Source organism: Thyridium curvatum, assembly GCF_004353045.1.
Source record: "Thyridium curvatum strain D216 chromosome Unknown NODE_35_length_383278_cov_80.659980, whole genome shotgun sequence".
Lineage (NCBI taxonomy): Eukaryota > Fungi > Ascomycota > Sordariomycetes > Thyridiales > Thyridiaceae > Thyridium > Thyridium curvatum.
Window position 1 is genome coordinate 336,432 of NW_022156790.1, and position 26,823 is coordinate 363,254.

Genomic DNA, 26,823 nt, shown 5'->3' on the forward strand with positions numbered 1-26,823 from the left:
GGATACATTATATTGTCCAGCCCGCCTGACAACTGTATCGATTTGAGACAATGACTTGGCCTTAACAAATTGGATGATGCTACCAATTGTTTGGAAGCCTTTTAGAAGAGTTCAATCCTATGGTTTGGTCGTGAGACCATGCTCATGCGCTGCGGTACACATCTTACTACAAGAGGGTACCATGCTCCGTTCCATGCAAGAACAGACAATGTCAATCCTTCTCCGATCACAGGTAGGACTGGACAAGGACAAAGGAGACCCTAGTCTTGTTAGCACATCGCTTTGAGCTCAGATTGCAATCTGGTTGCCCGAATGCGTGAAGAGGATGCTGGTTGGCAAGTAACATCCGGGCGTGGAGCCCATTCGATGCACTTGGAAGCTATCATCACGGTTTGGCCATTTCATGTCTAAGTATCTCAAGCCCCACAGCGCTTGGCATAGCCTGGAAGGACTTGGTTCGGGTTTTCTTTTAGCACACACGCCCATGCCGTTGTTGCCGCCTCCAAATCCCAATTCAATCGGCTCGGATCCAGATTCTTTGTTCCCCATCCGCCCACGATCGTCGTCTTAAATCACAACACAACGGGCCAGCGTATCACGATGAGTCATCGCCTTCCAGTCAGCGAACGCAGACAAGCAGCCCGGGCTTTTGAAGAAGAACAGTTCCAAAATTGGATCGACAATGGTGGCAACTTGATCGAAAGAGCTCTGAACGACCCAGAATCCCTCCACGTGGGCGAGAGACGAATTGTTCTAGGCGACTTTCCATACAGTGGTGACTCGAATGATTTCATCGCCAAAGTAACTGATGGCCGCTGGAATTCGAAATTGCAGCTGGAGTCTACTGCGGGTGGCGACCCTTGGAAACTGACCATCCCGGCATGCAAGCTGTTCATCTGTGACTGCCGGAAGCCTCTTGACGGCGAGGACCTGGACTCCATGTACGAAGCACAGCTTCGCGCCGAAGGAGACCAGACGGTCGAGGAGCGCGCGCGCGAGAACGTCCGCTACATCTGGCAGAAGAGGGGCCGGCGCAACGCCCGCATCATGCTGGCCGCTCTGCAACGCGAACTCGAAAGTGCTGGGCGGCTGCCTTCAAACAGCATGGATGAGAAGTTCTTATGGGACCAGGTGAAGCCGCTACCGCCATATTGGCTATTCGAAATCCGAGATGGCAACTATTACGGCTTTGCACTGTACCGCACGAAGGAGATAGCGGACAAGTTCGGCCCGGCGACGGAAAGAGTCTGGAAACTGTTCACTGAAATGTTTCGAGGTGATCGCCGGGGCGAGGGGGTCAGAGGATATAAGTGTGGGAACAGCCGAATTTTTGAAGGCCATACGCTTAATAGGAAAGTCCGCGAATACTGGGCCAAGTTTGACGAAGCATACGAGACGGACTGGGCGGCAATGAGAAGGTTAGTACACCAGTGACCCTTTTTGATGTAGCAATTATCGAGATCGGAAGCTTACCACCCTAAACAGGCACTTCCAAGCGTGGCGCGAAGCAGAGAGCGAAGGTAGCATTGTAGCTGACATCCTGCTGAACACTTTTATTGTGTTCTCGTCGGATTGCATCCCCTCAGAGCTTGGCAACAAATTGTACAACGCTCATGAACTGCCACCACTGTATGTCTGGGCTGTTGATCCGGACTGGGAGCCTCCTAGCCCCGACGCGGAAGCCGATGAGGACGGGTATGCCGGCCGTGTCAAGGTCAGCATCAAGGCGGTCTATGGCTGGTTCTATGGCGCAAGATGGGAGGACCAGTATACCATGAAGCAGCTCTGGGAAAAGGCACAAAAGAACCAGGACAATATCTGGACCTGCGAGTCGCTCCGTGTCAAAGAGTGGGATCACGAGCCCTACGTGTTGGTTGATGGTGAAGAGGTTATCCAATGGAAGCCTCCTCATGGCATGCATTGTCTCTGCCTAGCTTGCGCATTAAACGAATTGTAGCTGTCCAGGGCGATGAAACCAAACAGTAGACAGGACGGGGGTCCAAGTAAGAGTGAAGAAAGATATCTCAACTACCCATGCCGGCACACGAAGGGAATCCCATTCCAAGCTAAAAGGTTATAGTTATAGTTCATTGTCGCCAAAGTAGGATACCAGTTTCAGCTTTGCAAGACCAGCCCCGCCGAATGCGATGCACCAATAAAGTCGAGCTCCGTCGAAAGCTGCGATCATGTGATGTGGCAGTTAGGCAGCAGGCAGCATGCACATGTGCCTACGCACCAGATCCTTCAGTGTTGATAACCCCTCAGCAGAAGGCGAAGGCGCTTGCGAGCATTTTGAGTTCTTCACCGGACTTGCCAACCACACTGCCATCAACTAGTCGCCTGGGCGATTAACAACCAATGACAACCTCCCTCGGCTCGTACAAGTATTTCCCCTTAGGAAGTGATGATACCATTCGCGTGGTTGAGATTGCTCCAAGCCCGGACCCAGATGCACCGATTGAATGCACTCTATTGCTCCGAAGACTGTCCGAAGATGAGCCGGAATATGAAGCACTCTCCTACACGTGGGGAGATGCAGCAGATAGAGTGTCAATCACTGTTACAGCGGCTTCTTGTGCGTCAATCATGGTTACGATGAATTGCTTTAATGCGCTGAGGAGCCTCCGTACCCCTGATAAGGCCCGTACGATGTGGGTTGATGCCATATGCATCAACCAGGACGACCTATCTGAACGATCAGCTCAAGTCCGAATGATGTTCGACATCTTTTTCAGAGCTTCCCGTACCATGGTCTATCTTGGCGAAGAAACAACAGAAAGTGAGATCGTCTTCAACGAGCTGATCGAGGCTGCACCGCTTCCCCGAAATTTTAAGGCCTTGTCGGGAGGCCATGTGGTTCACAGGGCACGGCCGAGACCAAACTCAGAGTTGGCGCTGGCGCTCGAAGCTCTTCTAAGGCGACCTTGGTTCCAGAGAGTCTGGGTACTACAAGAAGTGTACGCAAGTGAACGTCCATGGGTGATGTGTGGACCGCGCGCCGCGCCATGGGACACGTTTCAGGATTTCACTCTTGGATATACAGGCACTAAAATCACAAGGGATGAACTGCCATTCAGTGTTTTTGTCTATGGGCCAGCTTACACAAGTCCATGGGACAGGCTATTCAAGCTTCTGGCCAACACCCAGCCGAGCTTAGCCACTGATCCGAGAGACAAGGTGCTGGCCTTGAAAGCCTTTCTTGGCCAAGGCCGAGATCAACTGGATCCTTTCATCGACTACTCAATGCCCGTCGAGGACCTTTACCAGAAGGTCGCAGAGAAACTTCTGCAGTGTCTCGGATCGCGCGTCTTATCTGCTATTCGGCATCCGCACAATCGGACTATGCCATCCTGGGCACCTGATTGGTCTCGGTATTATCCCTTGCGCGGCCTTTTCCCCTTTTACGATAGCTCTGACCTCTGTCCTTCATCCGTGGGGTGGCCACAATGGTAATCGAGTCCATAATCGAGGAGAGACGCCAAACACTTGCACTGACACCACGACTGACCAACGACAGGGACAGTACCCTGCCACCGAGTACGAGCGTTTTCCGCACTCTGGAGCTACAAGGCCGACTGCTTGGACCGATCACGGAACTGGGGGATACTGTTTCACTCGGCAACTACGACGATGCGAAACGGCGATTGTACAATATTATCGAACATCTCGGACCCATACTCGATGACCAAGACAGCAAGGACAGCACTATTTGCACGCCCCGACTCCCATTTCCAGCTGGATTCCTAGCAGGTATGGCACAACACGCTTTGTCAATTTGACTAAAAGTTAACCCAGCGCGATCAGTTGCTCAGTATTGGTCGCCTTTCCGTTGGACTAAGTTCTTGACCCGCTGCTTCGTGAGTAAATTCTCTTCCTTCTGTGGAGGCGCGTTGACACAAGATTAATCGTCTTCTCCAGTTAGTCTTCGATAAAGAGGAGTCATGTATGGACTACGAAAACTGGACAGCGATGTACCAGTCACTGGATCATTGCAGAGTAGTGGTGATTGGAGACGAATTTGTCGGGATTGCCCCCGAGCAAGCAGTCATGTCCGACCTTGTTTACACCATCAAAGGTGGCACTCAAGCATGCATCCTTCGTCCAGCGCCTAATAACATGTTCCGCTTGATTAGCGGCGACTGTTACGTGGAGCATATGGATGGCATGCAGCTGGACAGTATGCTCGACGAAGAGGACAAATATTTCGAAGGCCGTGAATTCGAAAAGCTGATAATATGCTAAAGGATAATATCAACAGTATCTTTACATGAAGAAACCCTCTCTTGCAGGCGCTCACCCTCGTTGGCGTCATCAACTGCCTGGCAAGACTAGGCTATCGTCATGAGTTGCTCGTCTGCGGGAGAGCGGCCGTATTCCGAATTATCTACTGTGTTTGATCTTACATGACAAGTCGGGGTAGTGTTTGCAATAATTAATTATCCGCATCAGATTGATCAAACAAGTGTAAGGCTCAGGCAATATTGACTACTTTCCCTTGATATCTCCATCACCACCAATGTTGTACACACTTCCCTATAGCCCTTTCAAGATTTTCAGCCTTGTAGCACAAGAGCCTTCCATCATCAGCTAGCAAATACCATCGTTTCATAGTCAACGTGGGGCTTGATGTCAGTCACCGTCGCCAGGTCTGGCGCAAGAGACAATTGGAGGTTAGGGTGCCTCTCCGCATGGGAAGGGATCGAAGCTTGCAATGCCGCGATCGGCAGAGGATAGAAATCGCAGTGGTGGATAGCTGCATCACGGCGGACCTGTAGGCGGTCGGGCCGGGGTGCATGGTCCCTGCTTGACACAACGGACAGTTGACCGACACACCCAAGACGCCTGTCACTTCTGCTGGCCGCAAAGGCCAGCGCCGTTGGCTGGAAGCTGCGGGCTGTGTTTTGATACACTGTACAGAATACGCCTGAGGACCTATAGAGCTATCACACCGCATGGGCAGTTTGGCATAGAAACTATGTAACTATAATAATAAGCGGCTGTGGCAGATAGTCGATATAACTGCACAGTGGGTTCCTCTGTAGCAGTACAGCGAGATCCAGGATCACCGTCCGGCTGTTCGAGATTAGCGCAACTGTAGGAAACAGCCCGCAGAACCATGCTAGAACTACTGGCATCCCATTGTCAGTTGAATCGGGAAAAAACCATGCCCACTTGTTCTGCTACTAACCAGAAGCTATGCACCCAAAATGAATTTGAGTACGAAACCTCACCCGGGACCGGTGCTCAGGTTCACTGTTTTGGGTAGTACTTGGTTCTGTGGCTTGTTTTAGTAGGATCATGTGGCGGTACATGGCATGAATGATTATGTCATCGTACAACCAAAATCCCAATGCCCAACCGACGATCGTTGGGCACAAGACTTTGTGTCTACACGAAGACGGGAACAACCAGTCGAGACTACTCTACGATACACTAGGTATCGCACTACCGCAATTTTGTATTCGTTCTAATCGCAAAATATAGCCATGGGCGTCGACGTTGGCTTCGACATGGTTCCTCGTCTATCCAACGGGATCGTCGATAGACACAACTGGGACCGCTTCATCAACTTCATCAAAGAATGTTACAAAGATGACGACCAGGTCGAGATCAAACCGAACTACTTTCTTTTCAAAGTGGGAGAACACCCCATGCTCCCTTTTGAGGGCCACAAGTTCCTCCGTTTCAGCTCAAAGATTACTTGGAATATCGGAAGCTATATCGATCGTGTTACTAGTATTGCAAGAGCCCATTTCGGCTCCCGCGTCCGAGTCTGGGATGAGAGCGCCTACCAATCTGGTCACTATGATTGGCACGAAGTCCACGAGTCACTCAGATCCTATGAGCAGGTTTGTCATACAGTACTGTATAGTCTTCCTTCGTTCTTAGAGATATCTAAATCCTCTCGACAGACAGACGAGGCCGAGATCCACGATAGCACCGATCCTAGGAAAGAACTTGGCCTACCCCTTTTCGAAATCAAGGACATCCCGGGCAAGGGGAAAGGCCTCATCGCCCTATCCAACATACCTCAAGGCACTCGGATCCTTTGTGAGAAGCCGATTCTCACAGCTGGACCCATGCCACCCGATGCGTTGGACCGAGTCCTCGCTGGAAAGCTCAAAGCGCTGTCTAAAGTGGAGCAACGACAGTTCTTATCCCTCCACAACAACCACCCAGGAAAGTATCCGTTCCGTGGTATTTTCAAGACAAACGCTCTGCCGTGCGGGCCTGGGTCGTCTGTGGGCGGAGTCTACCCCATGTCGTGCTTCATAAATCATAGCTGCCTCCCAAATTCGCACAACAACTGGAATGCAGCTGCAGAACACGAAACCACCCACGCGATCCGACCGATCAAAATTGGCGAAGAGGTCACCATATCGTATGATCGAGGTGGCCCATCTACTGTTCGGCAGGACTTTTTAAAGAAAGCGTTCGGTTTCCATTGCAACTGTAGCGGATGCACGCTTCCGCCTTCCGAGCTCCAAGCTAGTGATACCCGCCGTCTATTGATCCAGGACCTTGATAACAGTATTGGCGACTTAGACCGCATGGCAACTAGCCCGGAAAAGAGTCTAGAGGACTGCCGTTTGTTGCTTCAAGCCTTGAAAGATGAATTCAACGGATATGCTGGGGCGTCCATTGCCAGGTTTTATTACGATGCTTTCCAAATCAGTATCGCGCACGGCGACCAGGCTCGGGCAAGTGTATTTGCAGAGAGAGCGTATGAAGCGAGGGTCATCTGCGAGGGTGAAGATAGCCCCTCGACGCAACGTGCACATTCCCTTGCATTAAGGCCACCGGACCATTTTAGCTTTGGATTGTATTCTATGAAGTGGAAGACGACGAGAGAAGATATACCGAAGGCTCTGACTACAGCACAATTCGAGAAGTGGTTGTTTAGAGAGCAAAGCTGAAAGGGCAGAATGCCGTTCTGGGAATGACCTTTTGGGAACGGGCCACTTCTGGCAATGTGTAGCTTGATGGTACTGATAGCCGAAGGAGGAGAGAAGTACAGATATATTGGTAGGGTGTACATTGTCGTTCTTTACAGAACCACGAGCTTCGCGTCACATAGGGACTTATTATGAAAAGACTGTTGGAAATCGAATTCGACCTCAAGCCGAGCCTAAAACTGAATATCAAGTTTACCTGTTGTACTGTGGCAAGGAGAAGAATACCCTAGCACTACATGGCCATGCTAAAAAGCCATCAATGCCACTGATGTGCATTATTCTTCTGTGACTGAGAAAGCATTGCCTCAGCTGCTCGCCAGCACGGGGCCATGAGTCTGTCGCTAGACCAGAAACAGCCAGCTTCATGCAAGCCACTCCGACGCCACCAAATTGATGCCTGATTTCCCCTCTCATGGCAAGCGAAACTGAACTTTTTCCTACCCCTGAAAAAGCACGAACAGGTCTGTGAAGCGTAGACTGTCTCTTTGTGACCTCACGAATAGAAAATAAGGTCGCGAACAATTTCGAAGCTAAATAATCGCCATGTCGTCGTCTGACGATAGCGACAGCGACAGCGACGATAGCTCGCTCAGCTACTCGGATTCCGACTCGTCATCTGACGATGATGAAGAAACCAGCGGAATCACTGGGGAGCAGGAATCTCAGTACAATGACATCGACGGACTGGTCCCCGCTGATTCCGAAATGGGTGAAATTGGAACCTGCGTCTTTCAAGATGGGGCCGACGGTGGCAGTGATAGTAAGTGCTCTTGAAGATGATTCGAAATTCCCGGCAAACATTAATAATGTCCAGGACGGCTCTATGGCGGTGTTGATCTGGGCTCCGATAGCGTACACAGCTACGGTGGAGGTATTCGAGGTGCCAGTGAGAGGCAACGCTCCTAGTTCACGCATACAAGAAAACGCTGATATGCCTTGGGGCTTAGATACACATCCAGTCATGGCCCTTCAAGAACCCGCCGAGAGTCATCACGAGGACGATTTATCAACCTCTCCGCCAGCTATCGGAGCAACATGTGAAGATGGTACAGTGACGACACAAAAGTTGGGTTTGCGATCGACGACAGAGGAAATTGCCGAGCAGAAAATACAGTTTCTTGAACGACGGGTCAAAAGAGACATGTCACTCTACCACCAACCTCTCGTACAAGTACAACACATGAACCTCAACTACGGCACCATCACGCGTCAGAATAACCAGGAGCCGCAAGAAGAGTTGATTTGGTGTTTCGAATGCTGCTGCGCTTGCGTCCCAGCGAGAGTATCCCCATCACCCAGATACACATCCTTGCCCGGTCCTTCATTTATTCGGGTCTTCATACTTCATCCTGGAGGAGGAGATAGCACTCTTTCCGGCAGCCTGGAGGCATTGAACTTAAACGATGCCAAATCACACTACGAAGCGATATCATATCGATGGGGCCCTCCTAAACCGCGAAAGGCAATGCTGCTGTCCGGTAGAATGGTCTACATCAGCCGCAGTCTCCATTCCATGCTTCTTGATCTGAGACATCGCCACAGAGACAGGATACTCTGGGCAGACGCTCTATGCATCAACCAGGCGGACTATTCCGAGCGCAAACAGCAAGTGTCAATGATGCAGCGGATCTACACACGGGCATCGAGGGTGATCATCTATCTCAAAGGGGAAAATGATCATGTGCAGGACTGCTTTTCGGTTGTCCAGGATCTCACATCTGCCTGGTTGACCTTTCAGAAGAGTGAAGTTGCCATTTACAATGGCCATGTGTCCCCCGAAAGCATCTACGATGGTGTCATCAGCAGCTTCAAAATGGGAAGAATAGCAGAGATTTTCAAGAATTGCTACTGGACCCGCCTATGGATGGTCCAGGAAGTGGTTTCAGCTCGCACTGCGGTTGTCCAGTGGAACGGCCAGCTGCTGTCTTGGACTCTACTCGGACTTGCCACCACTCTGATTAGGAACAACGCGAGCTTGTGGAAGATGTTCACTTCGGCAATGTTATCGCGGAGGGCCAAGACTGGATTCATGAATGCGTATCTCATGTACCGGCTACCTTCTGCCGGGTTCCGTACCGACTCCTTATCGTTCTTAGACCTCCTCCGTCTGACGAGGAACTTTGACGTCACAATGCCCCTTGATCGCGTCTATGCCACGCTCGGCATCCCAAGCCAACAGACGGGCCCCGGACGCAAGTTTGTCACTCCCGACTACCGTCTCTTACTTGAAGGGCTATACACGCGCGTCTTCCACTGGGTTACGACTACTCATGAGATACCTCTGGAAATCTTGTCTGCTGTCCGACATACGGACAAGTCCATTCCCAACTTTCCGACGTGGATCCCCCAATGGCATGTTGAGCCCATCCGGAGTATCGGGTCATCTCACAGGAAGGGTATGAAATTTGACGCTTCCGCAGGGTGGTCTGGCAAGCCATTACTGGAAGTCTCTTGGAGGCTCGATGGGCGCAGCCTGACATTGGAGGGCTTTGTTCTCGGAACAATCATAGCATCAAAGCCGGTCCTCCCTCCGATACTGTCAAAAGCGGCTAGGGTACCCGCCAACTACACATCCGATCATCGCCAGGCGCTAGCGACCTGGACAGCCCAGCACTTTCCAGACAACAAATATGTTCGGTCAAGGCTCAGCCTCACACTTACCGCTGGCCAGGACTGGTATGGTGCCATCCTCAGGCAACAGGATGCTTTAAGCAAGCACCAGGCGTCATTTGAAAGCTGGATACAGCAGTATTCTCCGTCGCAAGGAAACCAGATCGCAGCCGGAGATGTAAAGCAATACGATCAGGCTGTGGAGAGTGTATGCCGCGGAAGGAAATTGTTCGCCGCCACGGGATGTCAGATGGGCCTGGGCCCTGAATGCCTGGCATCTGGTGACGTGGTCTGTGTGATTCTAGGAGGCCCGGTCCCATACGTTCTGCGGCCTTGCCGAGGTGGGAGATATCAGTTTGTGGGCGAGTGCTATGTGCCTGGCTACATGGCTGGAGAGGCGGTAGCAGAGTGGACGACACCTAGTTCCACGGCTTTGAACCCGCGCCGGTTTGTACTTCTTTGACGCTCACTTGACGCATGATTATACAGCCTGTGTGGGACATGGAATTATCATTGACATGAAGAACCACTGCGGCTTCGACAGAGCCTGCCCGCTGTTTGACATTGGCTCGTTTTCCCTCTTGCTCAGATCAGCCCCCGTGGGCGTATCGTACGTAATGGTTATAAACACATTGTGACTTTCATCGGCATTGAGACCCTTGAACATGAAGACGTCTCCGACCGGCAGAATGACAGTGCCGCCGAGGGACTGGAGGAGTTCGTCTACTGCGTCGGTAAATAGACGCGCACCGTCTTTGCCCATCTCCTCGCCGATCTTGGTCAACGTGTTCATCTCGCCCTTGAAGGCGCCGCTGAAAACCGAAGCCCAGTTGTGCACATTGTGCTTGCGCCATAGTCCAGGCTTGGCTTTAGGTCCGTCGGTTGGCTCGCCGTCGTGTACTGTCAGGTTGTTGTTGGCGTCGAGATGCTCTGACCTGGATGCATCTTTGAAGATCTCGAACTCGCCGCGGTTTGTAGCGCTTGTTCCAATCACAAGACTGTGCTTGAAGTTGAGCCAGATATTGGCATCGTATGTGTCCTCCCATTTATCGTCGCCTGGCAGCAGCAGTCCGATTTTCCCCCGTGACAGTGTGAACGGGCGAATGACCTCATGAATGTGCAACCGTCGCGATCAGTGTTATCGAGATAGCTCCTGTAGCTGAAGAAATGAGAAACCTGCACATCACATGATATGTGACATAAACATAAGCCACTGGTGCCCAATGCAAAACCCCTCACTCGTTTGTGCGTGAGGCCACCATAAGCAGAACGACCTCTCATACAGTGAGCCAAAGTTGACGTCAAAAGATGGCGCTCCCCTACAGCTATGTTCCCTTGCCGCCTGGATCCTTCCGCCTTCTTCGTCTAACGTCGAAGTCACCGGGCACGACTCCCGATTGCGAACTCGCGACGTTCCCGCTCTCCGAGGCGCCCGAGTACAACGCTCTCAGCTATTGCTGGGAGACTATGACGAGAGACTCGCCGATAAAATGCAATGGGAAGGAAATGGTGATCACATTCGTGCTGGAAGAAGCTCTACGGAGCCTGGCCGTGCTCGACCGCGGGGACGTGGAATGGCTGTGGATCGACCAGGTCTGCATCAACCAGAGCGACGACCAAGAGCGAGGTACGCAGGTCGACATGATGAGAGATATATACAAGATATCCGCGGGGACAATTATTTGGCTTGGGGGCGACATTCCCAACCTTGCAGCTGGCGCACAGCTCATGGATAGACTATCCCAGCTCTACAAGCAAGATCTCAGCCCCAACGGCGGCCGGAAGCGTCGCCGGTATACAATGGACGAGTACCGGTCGATAGGTCTCCCGCGCCCCGCAGATATCTCTTGGGAGGCTCTTAGACGCGTGCTCATCCGTCCATGGTTCGTCCGAAGCTGGGTTATTCAAGAGGCCGCTCTCTCTAGGACCAGCCCTCGAGTAGTTTGTGGAACGCATGAGATATCCTGGGAAGCCACTCGATACTCGGCCAGCTAGCTTGACACTATGTGTAATGGCCTGACCCCGTTGTCTTTTAAGAAAAACATCTTACCGACTCTGAGGTCACTGAAACTGTTCAACGAGCTAATCCACGTGGGATTACCGTGGGATACGGCAACTCTACTCAACAAGGCGATCCGGTTCAAGGCTTCGGACCCGCGCGACCGTATCTACTCTCTCGTTGCCTTGACCGGCGAAGCACAGGAGTCTCACGCACTGCCAGCAGTATTTCGAGCAGATTACGGCAGGCCGGTTCGAGACGTCTTTCGTGATGTGACTCGGCACATAATAGCATCTTCGGGGAAGCTCACTATCCTTACGATGATACGGTATGTTCCCAACTGGGATCAGTTTCCATCTTGGGTCGTCGATTTTGCTGGAGGCGCGCGCTGGGAACGGCTGTCGTACTTTACTTGGGGCAGTGATTCAAAAGGCCTGAATTGCGTCACAGAGCTTAGTGACAAGGCTTCCGGTGATGTCCCGCTTGACATCCATCATCTTGGATCAGGTGATATCCTAACTTTGCAGGGACTTCGGATAGACGCTCTAAACTTAATCTATGGACCAGCGTCAGGCATTCACACCTACGGAATCGATTCCGATCTGCTAGAGGTGTGGAAGATCGCAAATCAGATCCTGGGCGCTCGGTGTACCTCGGTCGAGGAACTGGCTCGGACTGTGATGATAACACTGTCTGCGAACTGGAACCTTGATAACGAGGTACAGATAGCAGACCAGCCCCTAAGCCACTTTTGGGCATACCTGTGGAATGTCTATGACATTTCACTGGCTCAGGCAGATCTGGAAGAGAACCGCAAAAAAAGGGCAGATATTGAGAAGGCATATCTCAATATCCTCCCCGTTCCGCGTCCAGATGTTGCGGACGAGACCAGCCTTTTTCGGCACCATCTGGATGCTGCTGGGGGACGGAGGGTGTTCTTTACTAAAGCCTTGTTGGAGATTGGTCTTGGACCATGTTTCATGGAGGTTGGTGATGTTCTGTGCGTACTGTTTGGAGCAGCGACTCCTATTATACTGCGCCCGGATGGATCAAACTACCGGTTTGTTGGCGAGTGTTATGTCCACTCCCTAATGAAGGGCGAGGCTGTTGATGATTGGCAGAAGGGAACGAGTCCAGCAGAGACATTTACCATTATATAGTAGGGGCAGATGCGGCAGTACCACACTCTACAGTCAATTGTTAAATACTGCTCTCAAGGTTGTATCATTCATCAAATAACTCGTCTACAAAAGGAGGCCCTCCTTCACCTCTTGCAACCCATACCAGCAACACATTAAATGCCCCATCCCAAAGTATCTCAAAGATTTGTGCATACCCCGATACAAATCAGAAACGACACCCATCCAATACCTAAGAACGCCTTCAACACCCGTCATTGCTAGTCCCAAGCTACAAGCCCACCCAATTTCTTTGTGCTCTACGCAGCCACAGCGGCGGCACCCCTGGCGGCGCCAACCTTGCGGCCGGCACCCTGACCGGGCCTCGCCAGCGTATACTTGGCGAACGCGCGGGCCAGCGCCTTCTTGCAGCTGACCTTCTGGCTGCCGACGAAGCTGTCGATGGTGACGGCGATGGCGCGGTCAATGTCCTGGGCGGAGCAGTACTCGGACAGGCGCATCTTGCAGAAGGCCTCCGAGATGCGGATGATGGCTTCCAAGTGACGGACCTGAGGGGGGGACTGTGTCAACAACTGCTCGAAATCATAGATGGAGATATGGTGGATTGTCTTACGGTGATGGGATACGCTCCAGTGGCGAGGGACTCGCGACGCATGTCGGCGAACAGGCGCGCGACCTTATCCTTGTCCATGTTGTAGAGCTTGGGCGTGCAGCGCTCGCGGGCGTACAGGATGTACTTGCGCAGCAGCTCTTGCGGGATCTCTCCCTCCTTGGTCTTGGCCGACGTTGATGACGCCTGAGTTTCTGCGCGCTGCGACTCGGCCTCGACCTCCATCGACTCCTCCGCGTTTTGCGTAGCGGTTGAAGAAGGGTGGCTGCGGCTGTGAGAGCCGACGATGAAGCGGGCTAGTCGTTCATCCTCGGAGGGGTCGACAGTATCCCGGACAACGCAAAGGATATCGAAACGAGACAGGATAGGCTCAGTCAGCTCGACATTGGCAGAGAAGGGAATGGTCGAATTGTAGCGGCCTCCAATGGGGTTGGCGGCGGCGACGATACCGCAACGCGCCTGAAGTGTGGTGACGATACCGGCTTTGGAGATGGAGATGGTCTGCTGCTCCATGGCCTCGTGGATAGATGTTCGGTCCTGGTCGTTCATCTTGTCGAACTCGTCGATCAGGCAGGTGCCTTTATCGGCGAGCACGAGGGCACCGCCTTCAAGTGTCCACTCGCTGGTGAGCGGGTCACGACGGACACTAGCCGTCAGACCGACAGCACTGGCACCCTGGCCGGTGGCAAAGACGGCACGGTGAGCCGTCTTCTCGACGTACTTGAGCACCTGAGACTTGGCGGTACCTGGGTCACCGAGGAGCAGGACGTTGATGTCACCACGGACGTGATGCGCGCCCTTGGTGGTCTTGGCGACACCGCCAAAGAGGGACAGGGCGACGGCAGTCTTGACGTCGGTGTGGCCGTAGATGCTAGGCGCGATCGCGTTGACAATCTTGTCGACAATCTGCGGGTCGCGGGCAAGCTTGCGGATCTCGTGCTCGTCCTCCTCGGTCAGCCTGAAGCCAGCAAGCTGATCGTGGGACTTGACGACATTGTTCGCCTCCAGGATGGTGGCAAAGACCGGGAAGCCGTTGCGGTTGTTGAGTTGGGCGTCGTAGTTGTTCCTGTAGATGCCAGTGACTTCGATCTCCTCACCTGGCTTGGCCCTGTCGATCAGATCCCACAGGAGAACGACTTCTCGCTGCCGAGGCAGACGACCAGCAGGGACGGTGCCGGGAGATTCTTGCAGGGTGAGCTTCTGGTAGTTGCGGTACACCGTCTTCCCCGAGTTGAGGGTGAAGGGACCGCGAGATTGGCAGTTTTGGCAGTAGGTGATCTTGACCTCGACGTTGGACTCTTGCTGGAAGGGGCCGAGCGTGACACCGCACTTGGTGCAGTCAAACTTGACATACTTGAGCTGGGGGAAGACGCCGGTTCGACGAGTGACGACACCGCTGACACGGACGAGGCAGTTGAGATGGGACTGTCGGAGCTGGCGGAGGGTGTAATGGACGGGCAAATCAAAGATGCGCACGTGGATCTCCGAGTGAATTCTCTCGTAGTCGGGGTAATGCAGCAGCACGACGTCCATGGCAACATCGTCGAAAAGCTTGAGCATCTCGGACGGTGCATTGGCAAGGAAGTAAGCAAGGATGGCCTTTGAAGATGAGAGATGATCGTAGGACACCTCGAGAGACTCTGCGTTGATCTCACCGAGCGTGCGGATGCGGTTCCCGTAGACTGAGGAGCCGCTCTCGTCGGTGTACTCGGTCAGGAAGGCCTTGAACTCGCGCTTGATGGTGCGCTGGACGGCAGGCTGAGAGACCCAGTCGGTCAAGCTCGAGGCCTTGACATCTTGCAGTGCCTCCAGAGACAGCTCCTCGTCCATGATGTCGGCATCCATGTCTTCATCAGGGTCTTCATCGTAGTGGTGGCGGCGACGACGGGGCTGAGCCGTCAGGTCGATGTCGCCCTCGTCGTCCTCGCCAGGGAGGAAGGCCTGGGGAATCCGTTGTCTGCGCGCAACCTCGCGATCTCTGCGGTTGAGCTGTGCTTCGAGACGACGCCTCTCGGAGGCATCCATGGCGTCATAATCTCCCTCGTCATCGATGTCGATGCCTTCGTAGACGTCGTTCTCGTCCTTCTCCCTGTAGTCGCGCTCGAATCCTTCGCGGAACAGATCAACATCATCCTCGGCCATCTCGTCAAGCTCATCAATGTCGTCTTGGATCTCGATGTCCTCCTCAATATCATCGTCGTCATCCCGGCCGTGGGCAATGTCGAAAGCCGGCGGGGAGGAGGCAATTCCGGGCGGGCTGGAAGCGGCACCGACTGAGGACGTGGCATCATCGATGGCGCCGCGAGACCGCTTGCGGCTGGCCCTCGCAGGAGCACCGCGGTTGGCCGAGTCCATGTTTGGACGAAGAGGGGAACTGTTGGAGGTATCAGTCAGTCGTCGGAGTAAGGTATGGGTTGTCAACGGAGCAATTGTACACACCTCATGGTTGCGATCTCTCCACGGAACTATTGCTTCAGTATCTATCAATTTGCAGAGAAACAGACAGCAGCCGATGAATGGGATGTTTGTCGATGTCTTTAGACAGGAATTTCGGGCGGTGGCATATGGGACAGAGAGGAGGCGAGGGGTGATCAAAGGGATCCAGGGAAATTGTGGCGCTTTCGCGTCTCGTTTCCAAATTTCGCGTCCAGACGCGTCTGGTTTAAGTGGCGCTAAACCTGCTCGGGACAGCGCGTTAAAGTGCTTGCGTTAGTGGCCCGGGCTTTTCCCCACTAGTGGGCGCTCCGGGTGGTGCCAGGCCTGTCCAAGCTGTATTTGGTCACTAATACACCCATCATAGCCTATCCAGGATAGCACTCCAGCTTGATCTCGATTGTTGACGCGATTCTATCAGAGCTCCTTCACCCTCACTTCATCTACAGTTGACCACCAGTACCCTTTCAATTCATCTGACGGAGTGTATCATAAGTACGGAGACGAGCTCTACGACATCAACCTACCCGGCCAATCACGATGGCCTCGCCCACAGGTCAACATGGCGCGACGAACGGGGAGGAGAAAGCCGCATCGACCACTCGTCGCGGGAGCTCGTCGCAGCACTCGGACGATTCGCAGACTGCAGCAGAGTATGCGACGACCAAATTTGATGTTCTAGCTTCAGCTCAATGCTGACAGGAGTACAGCTTCATCCGCGACCAGATGCAGCTCGAAGCTGATGCCCGTGAGGCTCTGCCATACGTATGTCACATCTGCCATACTGCGCGCCCGCCCGCGCCGACGCGCCACTGACACCTCTATCCTCCAGAGCATAGAAAACTGTACCAGGCCCCTCGGCCCCCTTCGGCAAAGTGTCTTCGCCTGCCTGACCTGCAAGCCGCCGCCGGCGAGCCCCTCGGACCCCTACGACGCGGCCGGCGTCTGCTACTCGTGCTCCGTCCAGTGCCACGGCGAGCACACACTAGTCGAGATCTTCAACAAGAGGAACTTCACCTGCGACTGCGGCACCACGCGGTTCCCCGCCGCGAGCCCCTGCAGCCTGCGCATCAACCCCGAGACCAACACCAAGGGCGGCGTGCACTCGGAGCCGCGCGACGACAACAACAGGTACAACCAGAACTTCCGGAACCGCTTCTGCGGGTGCGAGTGCGACTACGACCCCTTCGAGCAGAAGGGTACGATGTTTCAGTGCCTGGGCCTAGGGACTGCCGAGACGGGAGGATGTGGCGAGGACTGGTGGCATCCCGGGTGTGTGGTGGGGATGGGCCCGAAGTGGTGGGAGAGCATGGAGAAGCCCAAGAAGGAAGAGAAGGCTGCAAAGGTTACTGCCGACGGCCAGGCTGGCGACAAGAGCCTGCCTACCATCTCAGAGGATGCAGAGGAGCAGCCGCCCAAGCCAGCACAGACGGAGGGAGCCGAACAGGCCAAAAAGACCCAGGAGGAAGAGGAGGATGACGACCCGCCCATGCCACCGGGATTCCCGGGCGAGGACGATTTCGAGGCCTTCCTATGCTATAAGTGCGTTGAGGCGAACCCGTGGATCAAGCGCTATGCTGGAACCTCAGGATTTCTACCTCCGGTCTATTTCAAAGACGGAGGTACCAAGGAGCAGCAGCCCGCCGTCGAGGAAACGTTGTCAAAGAAACGCAAGGTAGATGACGAGGACACAGAATCCCAAGACTCCAAGAGAGTCAAGGGCGAGAGTCAGGACGGCGCACCAGCACCAGCAGCAGCAGCAGCAGCCGCGGACGCTCCGGCCTCGTCGACCGATGCTGACGCGGAGTCCACAGCCGACACCAAGCCCGTCTGTAAGCTCGACTCCCTCCCCGCCGCCCCAATCGGCACGGTCTCCCTCTTCATGACCCCGACGTTCCGCGACGCCCTCTGCCGCTGCCCGTCGTGCTTCCCCCTCCTGGCGCCGCACCCGCAGCTCCTGGAGGAAGAGGAGACGTACGAGCCGCCCGTCTCCGAGGACGGAGGGGGCAACGGCGACGCCGCCTCGACGCACGGCAGCGGGTCCCTGCTCGAGCGGGGCGAGAGCGCGCTGCGCAACGTGGACCGCGTGCGCGCGATCGAGGGCGTCATGGCGTACAACCACCTCAAGGAGCAGCTCAAGCCCTTCTTCCAGCAGTTCGCCGAGAGCGGGCGGGCCATCTCGGCCGAGGACGTCAAGGAGTACTTTGCCAAGCTCCGCGGCGACTCGGAGGCCATCCGCGAGGCCGGGGAGGCGGCGTCCAAGGGCGGGGACGATAACAGAAGGGAGCAGAGCGGGTATTAAATTTGTGAGAGGGTGAATGGATAATGTTTTGTTGATGGCGGTGGTCGTGGCGATGAGAGATGAGATGTGATGCGACCAGACGAAAAGAAATGACAAAAAATTGTCTGGGCTTGCCTGGCTCGAAGGCAGTGTGTATTATCTATTTTGCTATGGCTAGGACATGGAGATATCAGGACAACGGCTAGGCGTTTCATGAGAATCTGTCATTATAGGAGTGACAATTTTAATCTGAAAATTTCAACCCAGTGCTTAGGATAACGAATTGTCTCCGTCGGAAGCATCGAAAGAAGAAGCCTCTTGAATCCGTTGAACCAACCATAGGTCACTTGGTGGTACCTACATCGCTGGTGCGGTCTACATGCAACGTCGTCGTCATGCCTGTCAGGATCTCAGGCTTTGGTCAGGCACTGCTAGGGCTGGTACTCTTCTCAAGTGTTGTCGCTATTAGCTAGTAATACACCTGGCATATATCATCGCCAGATAGACATAATCCTAATTTTCCTTGTTTCATTACGCCATAGCCATGCCAAACTGCCCAAAAGGAAGTTGGTTGAATCAACGCTCGTCGAACAAGTAAGCAAGAAAGCAAACCGATCCTTTCTCTTTCTCACTGCCCTGAAGAACCCGTACTCGCGGCACTCGATGGCCTCGGAGGAAGCACCGGCATGCCGCCCGCTGCCGCGTCGTCCCTCTGCATCGCCACGCCGCCCATGCCCGCCGCGCCCACCGTCGACTGCTCCTCCTCGTCATACACACCAGCGTCACCGGCGCCGGCAGCGCCATCCCCACCTCCCAACACACCTCCGCTCTCGCCGGCCGCCGCAGCCGCCGCGGCCATGGCCATCTGCTCCTGCGCCATCCTCTTCTCGTGCTCGCCGAGCCGCATCTTCTCGACGGGGTCGACGAGGTCGTCGTCGTCGCTCCAGCAGGGGTCGTCGTCGCTGACCTCGGGCATGGCCATGCGCTTCCAGAAGCGCAGCTCCTGTCGCACGGCGCGGGCGTCGACGCGCCGCTCCCAGCGGCTCTCGCTGTCGTCGTACCGGCCGCGGAACCGGCGCAGCGACTCGTTGGCGAGCCCCGCGTGCCGCTGCATCTCCCAGATCTGGCTGCGCAGGCGGCAGTTCTCGTCGCGCGCGTCGGCGAGCTGCTCGCGGTAGGAGCGGTGCCAGGCGGCCACGTCGGCGACGTGCCGCTGCTTGTACTCGTGGAACTGGCGCAGCATGGCCGACAGGGCCGTCGCGTACTGCTGCAGGAGGGCGGCGTTGGCGTCGCGCGAGTACTTGGCCTTGTCGAGGGCCTCGGTCAGGAGGGAGACGATGGCGTCCATGTTGCTGTCCGGGCCTGTGCATAGGGGACTCACATATCAGTTTCCGGCCGGCCTTTCGCCGCGTTTCGCTACACAGCAGCAATGAGGTCAAGGAACTTACCGTTGAGCACCTCGTCGGCGCCCGTGGCGATGAGCTCCTCGTTGCTGGCGGCCTGGGCGCGGGCGCGGTTGCGGACGCGGCCGACGCCCGTGACGACGTCCTCGAGCACCTTTTTGTTCTCGGCGAGCTGGCGGCTCAGCTCCTCGACCATGGCGTGGATGTAGTTGAGCTCGGCCTGGTGGCCGGCGGGCGTGGGCAGGCCGACCAGCGGGCCGGCGCCGCCGCCGGGCATCTGGCCTCCCGGCTGGCCGGGCATGCCACCGCCGTTGAGCCCGTTCATCTGTATTGGCTGTGTTTGCTGCTGCAGCTGTATCTGCTGCAGCTGCTGACGCTGTTGATGATGACGGGGCAGCTGGAGCGCTCTAGCGATAAAAGGCGGGTTGACAATGGGCAGCACAAGGCCTGGAGGGAGGGGGACGTCGTTGTCGAGCTCCTGCTGCTGCTGTTGTTGCTGGAGCTGGGGCTGTTGTTGCTGGTCCTGCTGCTGCTGCTGTGGCGGCTTGTGGGTCCTTTTCCGGCGAGGCGCGATAGGTATCGGTGGCCACTCCTCGTTGCCGGGAATTCTGGGGGGTTTTGGCCTGCTGCTGCACTCGAGGATCTGACGGCGAACGGACTTTTTAGTACGGGGGCGGGAAGCAAGTATCGCGGCATCGGCGTCGACGATGAGAAGGTCGCCTTGATCGTCAAAGACAACGGTCGCGGGTTCCATCGTGAACGAGCGAGTCGTAGCGGCACGGCGTTCTCCACCGCCTGCCCTCTCAGATTCGCTAGAACTTGACTGGGGGGGTTGGAAGGCTAGACCGGGATGTGTGGGCGGCGTGTCTTGGTGTGTTGGGGGGGGCCGCCGCTGCTCTTCCTGCTGATGGTGTTGGCTGGTTTGTGATTTTTGGTGTGTGGGTCGGGAAGGGTGGACGGACATGGATCCGGGGATCCGTCGCTTTGCAGGTGGTCGTTTGGTTGGCGAGGTTGGGTAGACGGGCTGTTTTGTATCGCTAAAGGCGCGTTTAGTGGAGTTTTTAGGGCCCAAGTCCAGCGCCCGCGTGGTACATTCAGGTGCTACAGGTCTGTATGGCCCTCTACTCAGAGCTGTAACTCACTGCAGGTGGTGATATGGATCCGAGCAGCGACTCCATGGTTCAATTCGCCTCCCCTCCCTGTCGTCAGGTTCAATCTTTTTTTACACCAACCTCACTTTGAAGCCCGCGCGGAGGGCTCATGATCATTCCTAAGGTACCTAGTGCAGCTCCGGCTTCAATAGAGAAAACATTCAGGCATGGCCAAGCATTCTACAAGCCAAGCCCACGCGTGGTACGTCATGGGCGATCCAAACGTGCCGAGCCACAGCCAAACGTCAACCATTTGTGTGGCTGATGTCCGGCAATGGAGGAAACCGGAAATACAAGACGTCGAACCCAAGATGATGGGGAATTCCCAGATCCGCATTAAATCGTTCTCGGCCAACACGTAATACCTGTTCGGTGGTGGAGAAAAACAAGTTTGAATAAAACCCGACGGCCTGGATAGGATTGCGGGAGGTGTTTCGCATACGTACGTGCCAGGGAGGGACCTACATTAGAGCTCATGTACAGCAGCAGGCAAGCTGCATTGGTGCCGTCTTAAGGCTGATAATAAGGCAGACCGAACGACTGGGCTACTCGACAATGGTAAGCACCCGTTCGATGTTCCGGCATCGATGGTTGCATATGCCGGGCGAGCAAAAGGGTGTGAAATGTACGAGGGAGCGCGGATCTAGGGTCTAGGGCACTCCCCAAGAAAGGTGTAAGCAGGCGGCGGGAAGGCCGGAGAAGGCACTTGGGAAGTGTAATCCCGAGCCACGGCGACACCCTCGTTCCCGTTAGCTCGTGTCTCGGGTGCTGCCCTGGGGGCCGCCTGGCGCTCGTGTTGATTCGATGCCCTCATGAGGATGTCGTAATGACGGCGGGGTGGTTTTTTACCCGAGGGATCAAAGACTCGATATAATACGAGATCAATAAAGAGAAAGACAGGGAGCATACGCACAGCGGGAAAGCGGTGCTTGGCGTGAGGAATTGTCCTTGTCAGCAAGAGAGTGAGCAAGAGGCAGCACTGCCACCACACACGATATTAAGCCAGGCCAGTGGAAGAGAACCTTGGAAGGTCATTGACAGTCTCCTTCCTCGCCCCCGCCTGCCTGGCCCGCTCGCCATTGGAAATCAGGCAGCACCAAAAGGACAAGACAGTTTACCTCACTGACCAAGGACCAGAATCCCATTCTTCTCTTTTTCCATGCCTTACCTTACCTGCCTAGTTATTCTGTTCTAAAAACAACCCAAACCCGGCCCCAGATCTAACTACAAGTACTACGTTTATGTGTGCAATCGCCACGAGGGAGCCAAGAACTGCTCCATTTCAAGGAACGATTCGCACCCATCCCCACGTCCAGAGAGGCGAATACAGGCCCACGGAGGCCCTCTTGCTTGGCCCTGTGCCTGACGTGGTCCTTCAGCTGCATCGAGATCATCTCTAACCCCGTTGAGGCCTCTTGGCCCTGGACTAGTCGCCCTCCTGTCATCCAGTCAACTGCCAAGTCCACCCCTCGCGTCTCTCGTGATCCCTGCTTGTGTCCTGTGGCGGCGGGCCTGTCCGTTGTTGTTATTGTCGATCTGCCCCCTCTTCCGTCTCCCCCTCAGGCCCACGCTTTCTACTTGCACAAGTTACTGGGACTCGCGGCGGGCAGTGCGTCACTATTATTCCTGCGCCGCCGTCTTTCCGGCTTACTACAGCCGGTAGTCATCGTGTCCTGAGCTACTGGTTGCTCGACACGGCCCCTCTGTTTTTCTTGTTCAACAATAATTAACGGATACTTGCGTCGAATTTCTTCTCTTCCCTCTGCAAGCAACAACACATCACGAAAGAAGAGCGCTTCCCAACCCACGGCACCATGGACGCCAACGGGTTGAGGCGCAAGGACACCACCAAAGGTCCGCCCCTTCGCATTTTATCGCTAGGTATGTCAGCACCCCGTCAGCCCGAGCAACCCCGCGTGCGTACCACGGCGGTGCCCAGACGCTCTACACACATTGTCACGAGAGATCACGGTCGCTAACAGCCGGCGTCTTGTCGCGCGCACCGCATAGATGGCGGAGGGGTCCGAGGCTACAGCATATTCATCATCCTGCAGGAGATCATGCACCGCACCTTTGTCGAGATCGAGGGCCGCGCCCCGCGCCGCAGCGAGATCCCCAAGCCCGCCGACCACTTCGACCTCATCCTCGGCACCGGCACCGGCGGCCTCATCGCCCTCATGCTCGGCCGCCTGCGCCTCGACCTCGAGACCTGCAAGGAGCTCTACGTCACCATGACGCGCATGGTCTTCCAGACCGACAAGACCTTCCTCGGCATCCCGACCCGCCCGACCCTCTTCAAGGCCTCGCTGCTCGAGCAGGCGATCAAGGAGGCCGTCAGGGAGCACACGCGCGACGGCGACGAGGGCAACGACGGCACCCAGGCCGTCAACCCGCTCAGCGCGGCTGCGAGGTCGAGCGCGGCCGGGTCGAGCCCCAGGAGGCATTCCAGCAACGCCAGCGTCGCGAGCTTCAGCGCAAGGAGTCCGGCTACCCAGTTTGCTCGGCCGATATACGGCGGCAGAGGTGGAGGCGACCCGGAGGCGAGACTGTACGATTCGAGGGAAAACAGGACAAAAACGTAGGTTTCCGGATCTCCCTCGGAATCCTCAGAGCCGGACGCTAACTTTACCACACAGTGCCGTAACGGCCATGTACAAAGGGACACCAAAAGGCGGAGAACCCGCCATCCTCAGATCTTACGACTCGAGGAGAGAACCGCCGCCCGAATTCGACTGCAAGATCTGGCAGGCAGGGAGGGCGACGGCAGCGGTCGGGCTCGCCTTCAAGCCCATCCAGATAGGGCAGTCGGTCTTCCACGACGACGGCGGCGGCGACTTCAACCCGGCCATCCAGGCCCTCGACGAGGCCGTCGTTAATGAGTGGCCCGGCCGCGAGGTCGGCGTCTTCGTCAGCGTCGGCACCGGCAAGCGGCCCAAGGGCAGCGACTCGAACCAGGCCATGTGGTACGAGGGCTTCCTGGGCGAGTTCGCCGAGGCGCGCCGCCGGCTCATCGCCAAGATCGAGGGCTGCGAGAAGACGCACGAGCTCGTGCGCAAGGAGCACCTGCTCAAGCGCGGCGTCAACGTCGAGAACTACTACCGCTTCAACGTCGAGGTCGGCGTCGGCGAGTTCGGCATGAACGAGTGGAACCGCCTCGCCGATATCAGCACCAGCACCAAGCAGTACCTCGCGCGCCCGCACGAGCGCCAGGCCGTGCAGTCGGCCGCCGCCAAGATGGCCAAGATCCACCGCGCCAACGTGCGCCACGCGTCGTCGTCGTCGGACCGCTGGTCGGGCGTCCCGGAAGTCAAGGAGACCATGACCGAGGACATCCCCATGCCCTTCGCCGTCGAGCTGCCGGGCGACATGCCCACCGCGCTGCCCGTCATCAACACGCCGTCCAGCCGGCAGTCGTACGACTCCGGGTCCGACTACCTCAACGCGCCGGCCATCACGCCCTCGCCGCGCAGCTCCAACGAGAGGATACGGCCCGTGTCGATGCCCGCGCCGCCGCCGCACCCGCCTCCGCACCCGCCCATCTCAGCGGGCGGCGGCGGCTCACCGCCCACGCGCCTGGCCCAGACGGCGAGGCCGAGCAGCCCTCCCTCGGCGCGGCTGGACGAGGACAGGCTGCTCGTCACGGCGCCCACGCCAGCGCAGTGGCGCAACGCCTCGGGCCAGGACAAGATCGCCATCATGGGGCCGGACGAGCACCCGCTGCAACCGCCCCCGCCTCCCCCGTCGAAACAGGCGCCTCCGGTACCGAACGCCGGTGCCGGGGGCGGGTACAGGATAGAAGCGCCGCCGGTGCCGCCCAAGACGCCCTTGCCGGAGACGCAGATGGGCGCCGGCCCCCCCCTGGCGAATAAGCACCGGCCGCCGGTGCCGAGTGGCGGCGGCGGGCTCCCCTACCCGCTGGACGACGAGGAGGAGCCGCCGCCGGTGAACATGGCGAGGAAGCCCGAGTACAGGGGGCGGTAGACACCGCGATCTTTTCTTTTATCTGTCTTTTTGGGGATCGTTTGTCGTTTCTACGCATGATACCACTGTGGTCTTGTCCGTTGGGAGGATGATTGATGAGGTTTTAGGCGGTCATGGTTTATGGGGCCTTGATATCTGATTCACTCACGGGGCGGGACGGTCGGGACGGGGTGATTTAGATGCGAGCTTTTGATGATTCTTTTGATACCACTGTACCGCAGGTAGATCGAAATGATGAATTTGGGTATCTTAGAGCAGCACGAATGTGCAGCAACACACTCAGCATCCCGACTTTCACGCTCCTCTTGTTCCCACACTGCCAACTCCCCGATTCGATCTCCCTCAGAGAGAACCCATCCCGTATCGGGTCCTCCTGGTGATCTCGTCGTACTGGGCGAAGTCGGACTTGGATAGACCACCTGGTGGGTCGATCCGCTCGATGTTCACCATGCAAGTACCACGCGCTGCCGTAGGATATGTCTATGGTAATGGAGGTGCGGGAGCCGAGGTCCAGCGCCCCGGCGAAGGAGGGCACGAAAAGGAACGACACGGGGCGCGCGGGGTCGGAGCGCGAGCTCCATTGATAGCTAATCGGGGTCGGCGGAGGATGTCCAGTGCGGCTGACCCACACATACCGACCAGGCTCGCCATCCGATCCGGCCTTTGGGTTCCGGTTTCGATCTGGGTCTACCAAGCACATAATTACAATATCAAGGTTTTGCTTTCTGTGGCTTGGTAACCTTCGGACTTACCACGCTTCAATGTACGTGCTTGGTGTTTCCCAGCATCCTTTCACAATTCTCAACTCACGGACAGAGTCTGACAAGTTCAGACTGTGTCTGAACTTACACGAATGGCTCAATCACAGGAGACTCGAGAAGTGTAGGACTGCCCTGCTCAAGTGTTTCCATGTTTTGCAGGCGGAGTTTAGAGGGAATCGTGTTATCTTCAACTCTATAATGTAATACTATCTTGTGACCGTACTAGTCTCTCTATTTGCAACCATCCGGCTCAAGTGCTTTTGGTCCACTTCTGTCAAAGACTCTTAGACGTTGAGCGTTAATCAGTTTTCTAATCTTATCATACAAGGATTTTGTCTGAAACACAGAACTGAGCACAACCACGATCAAGCTGGACAGGCTGATCATCGAGAATAACATGACAAGACCAGCGTAGAACCCAACCAGTGAGGTCGGGGCATGCCGCAATGATGGCCCCCAGACAAGAATCGCACCAAGCGACCGGATTAGGGTAGTGCCGAGCCAGTATGCTTCGATAGCGTGCAGCGCAAGTATTATCGCGTGAACAGCTGCAATGGCGTGCTCTCGGACATATCCCGGAGGACATAGACCCTTGGTGGGATTCGATGTGATGCCGTCAAAACTGATAGAGTCTTGAGCTTCGAGAGACCGAGGTCGCTTCCGCTTCAAGGGCAACGGTCTAATAGCCCACCAAACTGACAGAAGTAGTGCTATGGCCCAGAAGACAGGTTTTGACACGTAGTAGAGGGCCGCATCTCTGGGCTCGGGAGGATGGAGGTGTTTGCTCATGGCGACCGGGCTGGTCTGTAGCAACAGCCTTTGTTCTTCATGAGAAACCTAGTCTCGAGCGAAGAAGGGCAAGCGGCGAGGAAAAGATAAGCACTTGCAGAAAACCGCATTTTGCCAATACACGTGGGCTCACGACATGTTGGCTATCTGTATGCACGGCCAGCACACGGAACGTCGGGTCCGAGTTCCCTATTGGCGGGTGTTGGCGAAAGCCAATATATTGTCACCCGTGCGCCTTGCATCATGCATTCGCAATAGTGCGAAAGTCCCACGATAAGCGACTGATAAATGCCGCGTTGAGGCCGGGGCGAGGCGGCATCTATGACTTTGTGGTGTTTGCGGCTGCGGCTTTCAATGTCCACCCCTTTGGGAGCTGGTGGAGGGAACATCGGAGAGCAATCGGGTGGATGCCCGCCACTGCTTTGCCATGCAGATCAAGCTTGCCCCAGTTAATTGGCATCCCATGGAGAAGCTTCGTTTCATAGCGAAGATGCAAAGCTAGCCCAGGAACGAGAGAGAGAGAGATCCACGAGAAAAAGCAAAGTCCAGAGACGGAATATCGGCGTCGATTGCGACACCGGCCCTGCGAGGTTCGGCTGGCTTCGCCCACCCAGCCATGGCCAGCAGGGCAGTGTGTTGCGGCTGTCCACTGAGACAAGCTGGAAAAGGTGGCTATGCTGAATGCGGCGACCGACTCGACAAGCAGACTA

At 55.8% G+C, this 26,823-nt stretch overlaps 11 protein-coding genes across 11 annotated transcripts; 7 read left to right on the top strand and 4 right to left on the bottom strand.

Annotated features, from left to right (window-relative positions):
* Positions 1-600: 600 nt before the first annotated feature.
* On the top strand, positions 601-1,957 carry E0L32_006318 (uncharacterized protein; the record flags this gene model as incomplete). The annotated part of the gene is made up of 2 exons (XM_031140938.1): positions 601-1,418; positions 1,486-1,957. The coding sequence occupies 2 exons, from the start codon at positions 601-603 to the stop codon at positions 1,955-1,957; spliced, it is 1,290 nt and encodes a 429-aa protein (XP_030995056.1).
* A 401-nt stretch (positions 1,958-2,358) lies between these two features.
* Positions 2,359-4,242, top strand: E0L32_006319 (uncharacterized protein; the record flags this gene model as incomplete). Its single annotated transcript, XM_031140939.1, has 4 exons — positions 2,359-3,449; positions 3,518-3,750; positions 3,796-3,857; positions 3,919-4,242. 4 exons carry the CDS (start codon positions 2,359-2,361, stop codon positions 4,240-4,242), a joined length of 1,710 nt encoding a protein of 569 aa, XP_030995057.1.
* Positions 4,243-5,486: 1,244 nt separating this feature from the next.
* Positions 5,487-6,917, top strand: E0L32_006320 (uncharacterized protein; the record flags this gene model as incomplete). The annotated part of the gene is made up of 2 exons (XM_031140940.1): positions 5,487-5,849; positions 5,913-6,917. 2 exons carry the CDS (start codon positions 5,487-5,489, stop codon positions 6,915-6,917), a joined length of 1,368 nt encoding a protein of 455 aa, XP_030995058.1.
* A 582-nt stretch (positions 6,918-7,499) lies between these two features.
* E0L32_006321 (uncharacterized protein) lies at positions 7,500-10,029 on the top strand (the record flags this gene model as incomplete). Its single annotated transcript, XM_031140941.1, has 3 exons — positions 7,500-7,716; positions 7,771-7,842; positions 7,916-10,029. The coding sequence occupies 3 exons, from the start codon at positions 7,500-7,502 to the stop codon at positions 10,027-10,029; spliced, it is 2,403 nt and encodes an 800-aa protein (XP_030995059.1).
* Positions 10,030-10,047: 18 nt separating this feature from the next.
* E0L32_006322 (uncharacterized protein) lies at positions 10,048-10,679 on the bottom strand (the record flags this gene model as incomplete). Its single annotated transcript, XM_031140942.1, has 2 exons — positions 10,048-10,564; positions 10,675-10,679. The coding sequence occupies 2 exons, from the start codon at positions 10,677-10,679 to the stop codon at positions 10,048-10,050; spliced, it is 522 nt and encodes a 173-aa protein (XP_030995060.1).
* Positions 10,680-10,874: 195 nt separating this feature from the next.
* On the top strand, positions 10,875-12,725 carry E0L32_006323 (uncharacterized protein; the record flags this gene model as incomplete). Its single annotated transcript, XM_031140943.1, has 2 exons — positions 10,875-11,507; positions 11,604-12,725. The coding sequence occupies 2 exons, from the start codon at positions 10,875-10,877 to the stop codon at positions 12,723-12,725; spliced, it is 1,755 nt and encodes a 584-aa protein (XP_030995061.1).
* A 278-nt stretch (positions 12,726-13,003) lies between these two features.
* E0L32_006324 (uncharacterized protein) lies at positions 13,004-15,758 on the bottom strand (the record flags this gene model as incomplete). The annotated part of the gene is made up of 3 exons (XM_031140944.1): positions 13,004-13,264; positions 13,318-15,688; positions 15,754-15,758. 3 exons carry the CDS (start codon positions 15,756-15,758, stop codon positions 13,004-13,006), a joined length of 2,637 nt encoding a protein of 878 aa, XP_030995062.1.
* A 529-nt stretch (positions 15,759-16,287) lies between these two features.
* Positions 16,288-18,049, top strand: E0L32_006325 (uncharacterized protein; the record flags this gene model as incomplete). The annotated part of the gene is made up of 3 exons (XM_031140945.1): positions 16,288-16,400; positions 16,458-16,512; positions 16,580-18,049. 3 exons carry the CDS (start codon positions 16,288-16,290, stop codon positions 18,047-18,049), a joined length of 1,638 nt encoding a protein of 545 aa, XP_030995063.1.
* A 607-nt stretch (positions 18,050-18,656) lies between these two features.
* On the bottom strand, positions 18,657-20,185 carry E0L32_006326 (uncharacterized protein; the record flags this gene model as incomplete). The annotated part of the gene is made up of 2 exons (XM_031140947.1): positions 18,657-19,390; positions 19,477-20,185. The coding sequence occupies 2 exons, from the start codon at positions 20,183-20,185 to the stop codon at positions 18,657-18,659; spliced, it is 1,443 nt and encodes a 480-aa protein (XP_030995064.1).
* Positions 20,186-22,396: 2,211 nt separating this feature from the next.
* On the top strand, positions 22,397-24,563 carry E0L32_006327 (uncharacterized protein; the record flags this gene model as incomplete). Its single annotated transcript, XM_031140948.1, has 3 exons — positions 22,397-22,498; positions 22,565-23,160; positions 23,219-24,563. The coding sequence occupies 3 exons, from the start codon at positions 22,397-22,399 to the stop codon at positions 24,561-24,563; spliced, it is 2,043 nt and encodes a 680-aa protein (XP_030995065.1).
* Positions 24,564-24,905: 342 nt separating this feature from the next.
* On the bottom strand, positions 24,906-26,113 carry E0L32_006328 (uncharacterized protein; the record flags this gene model as incomplete). Its single annotated transcript, XM_031140949.1, has 4 exons — positions 24,906-25,043; positions 25,199-25,250; positions 25,413-25,517; positions 25,650-26,113. 4 exons carry the CDS (start codon positions 26,111-26,113, stop codon positions 24,906-24,908), a joined length of 759 nt encoding a protein of 252 aa, XP_030995066.1.
* Positions 26,114-26,823: the final 710 nt, after the last annotated feature.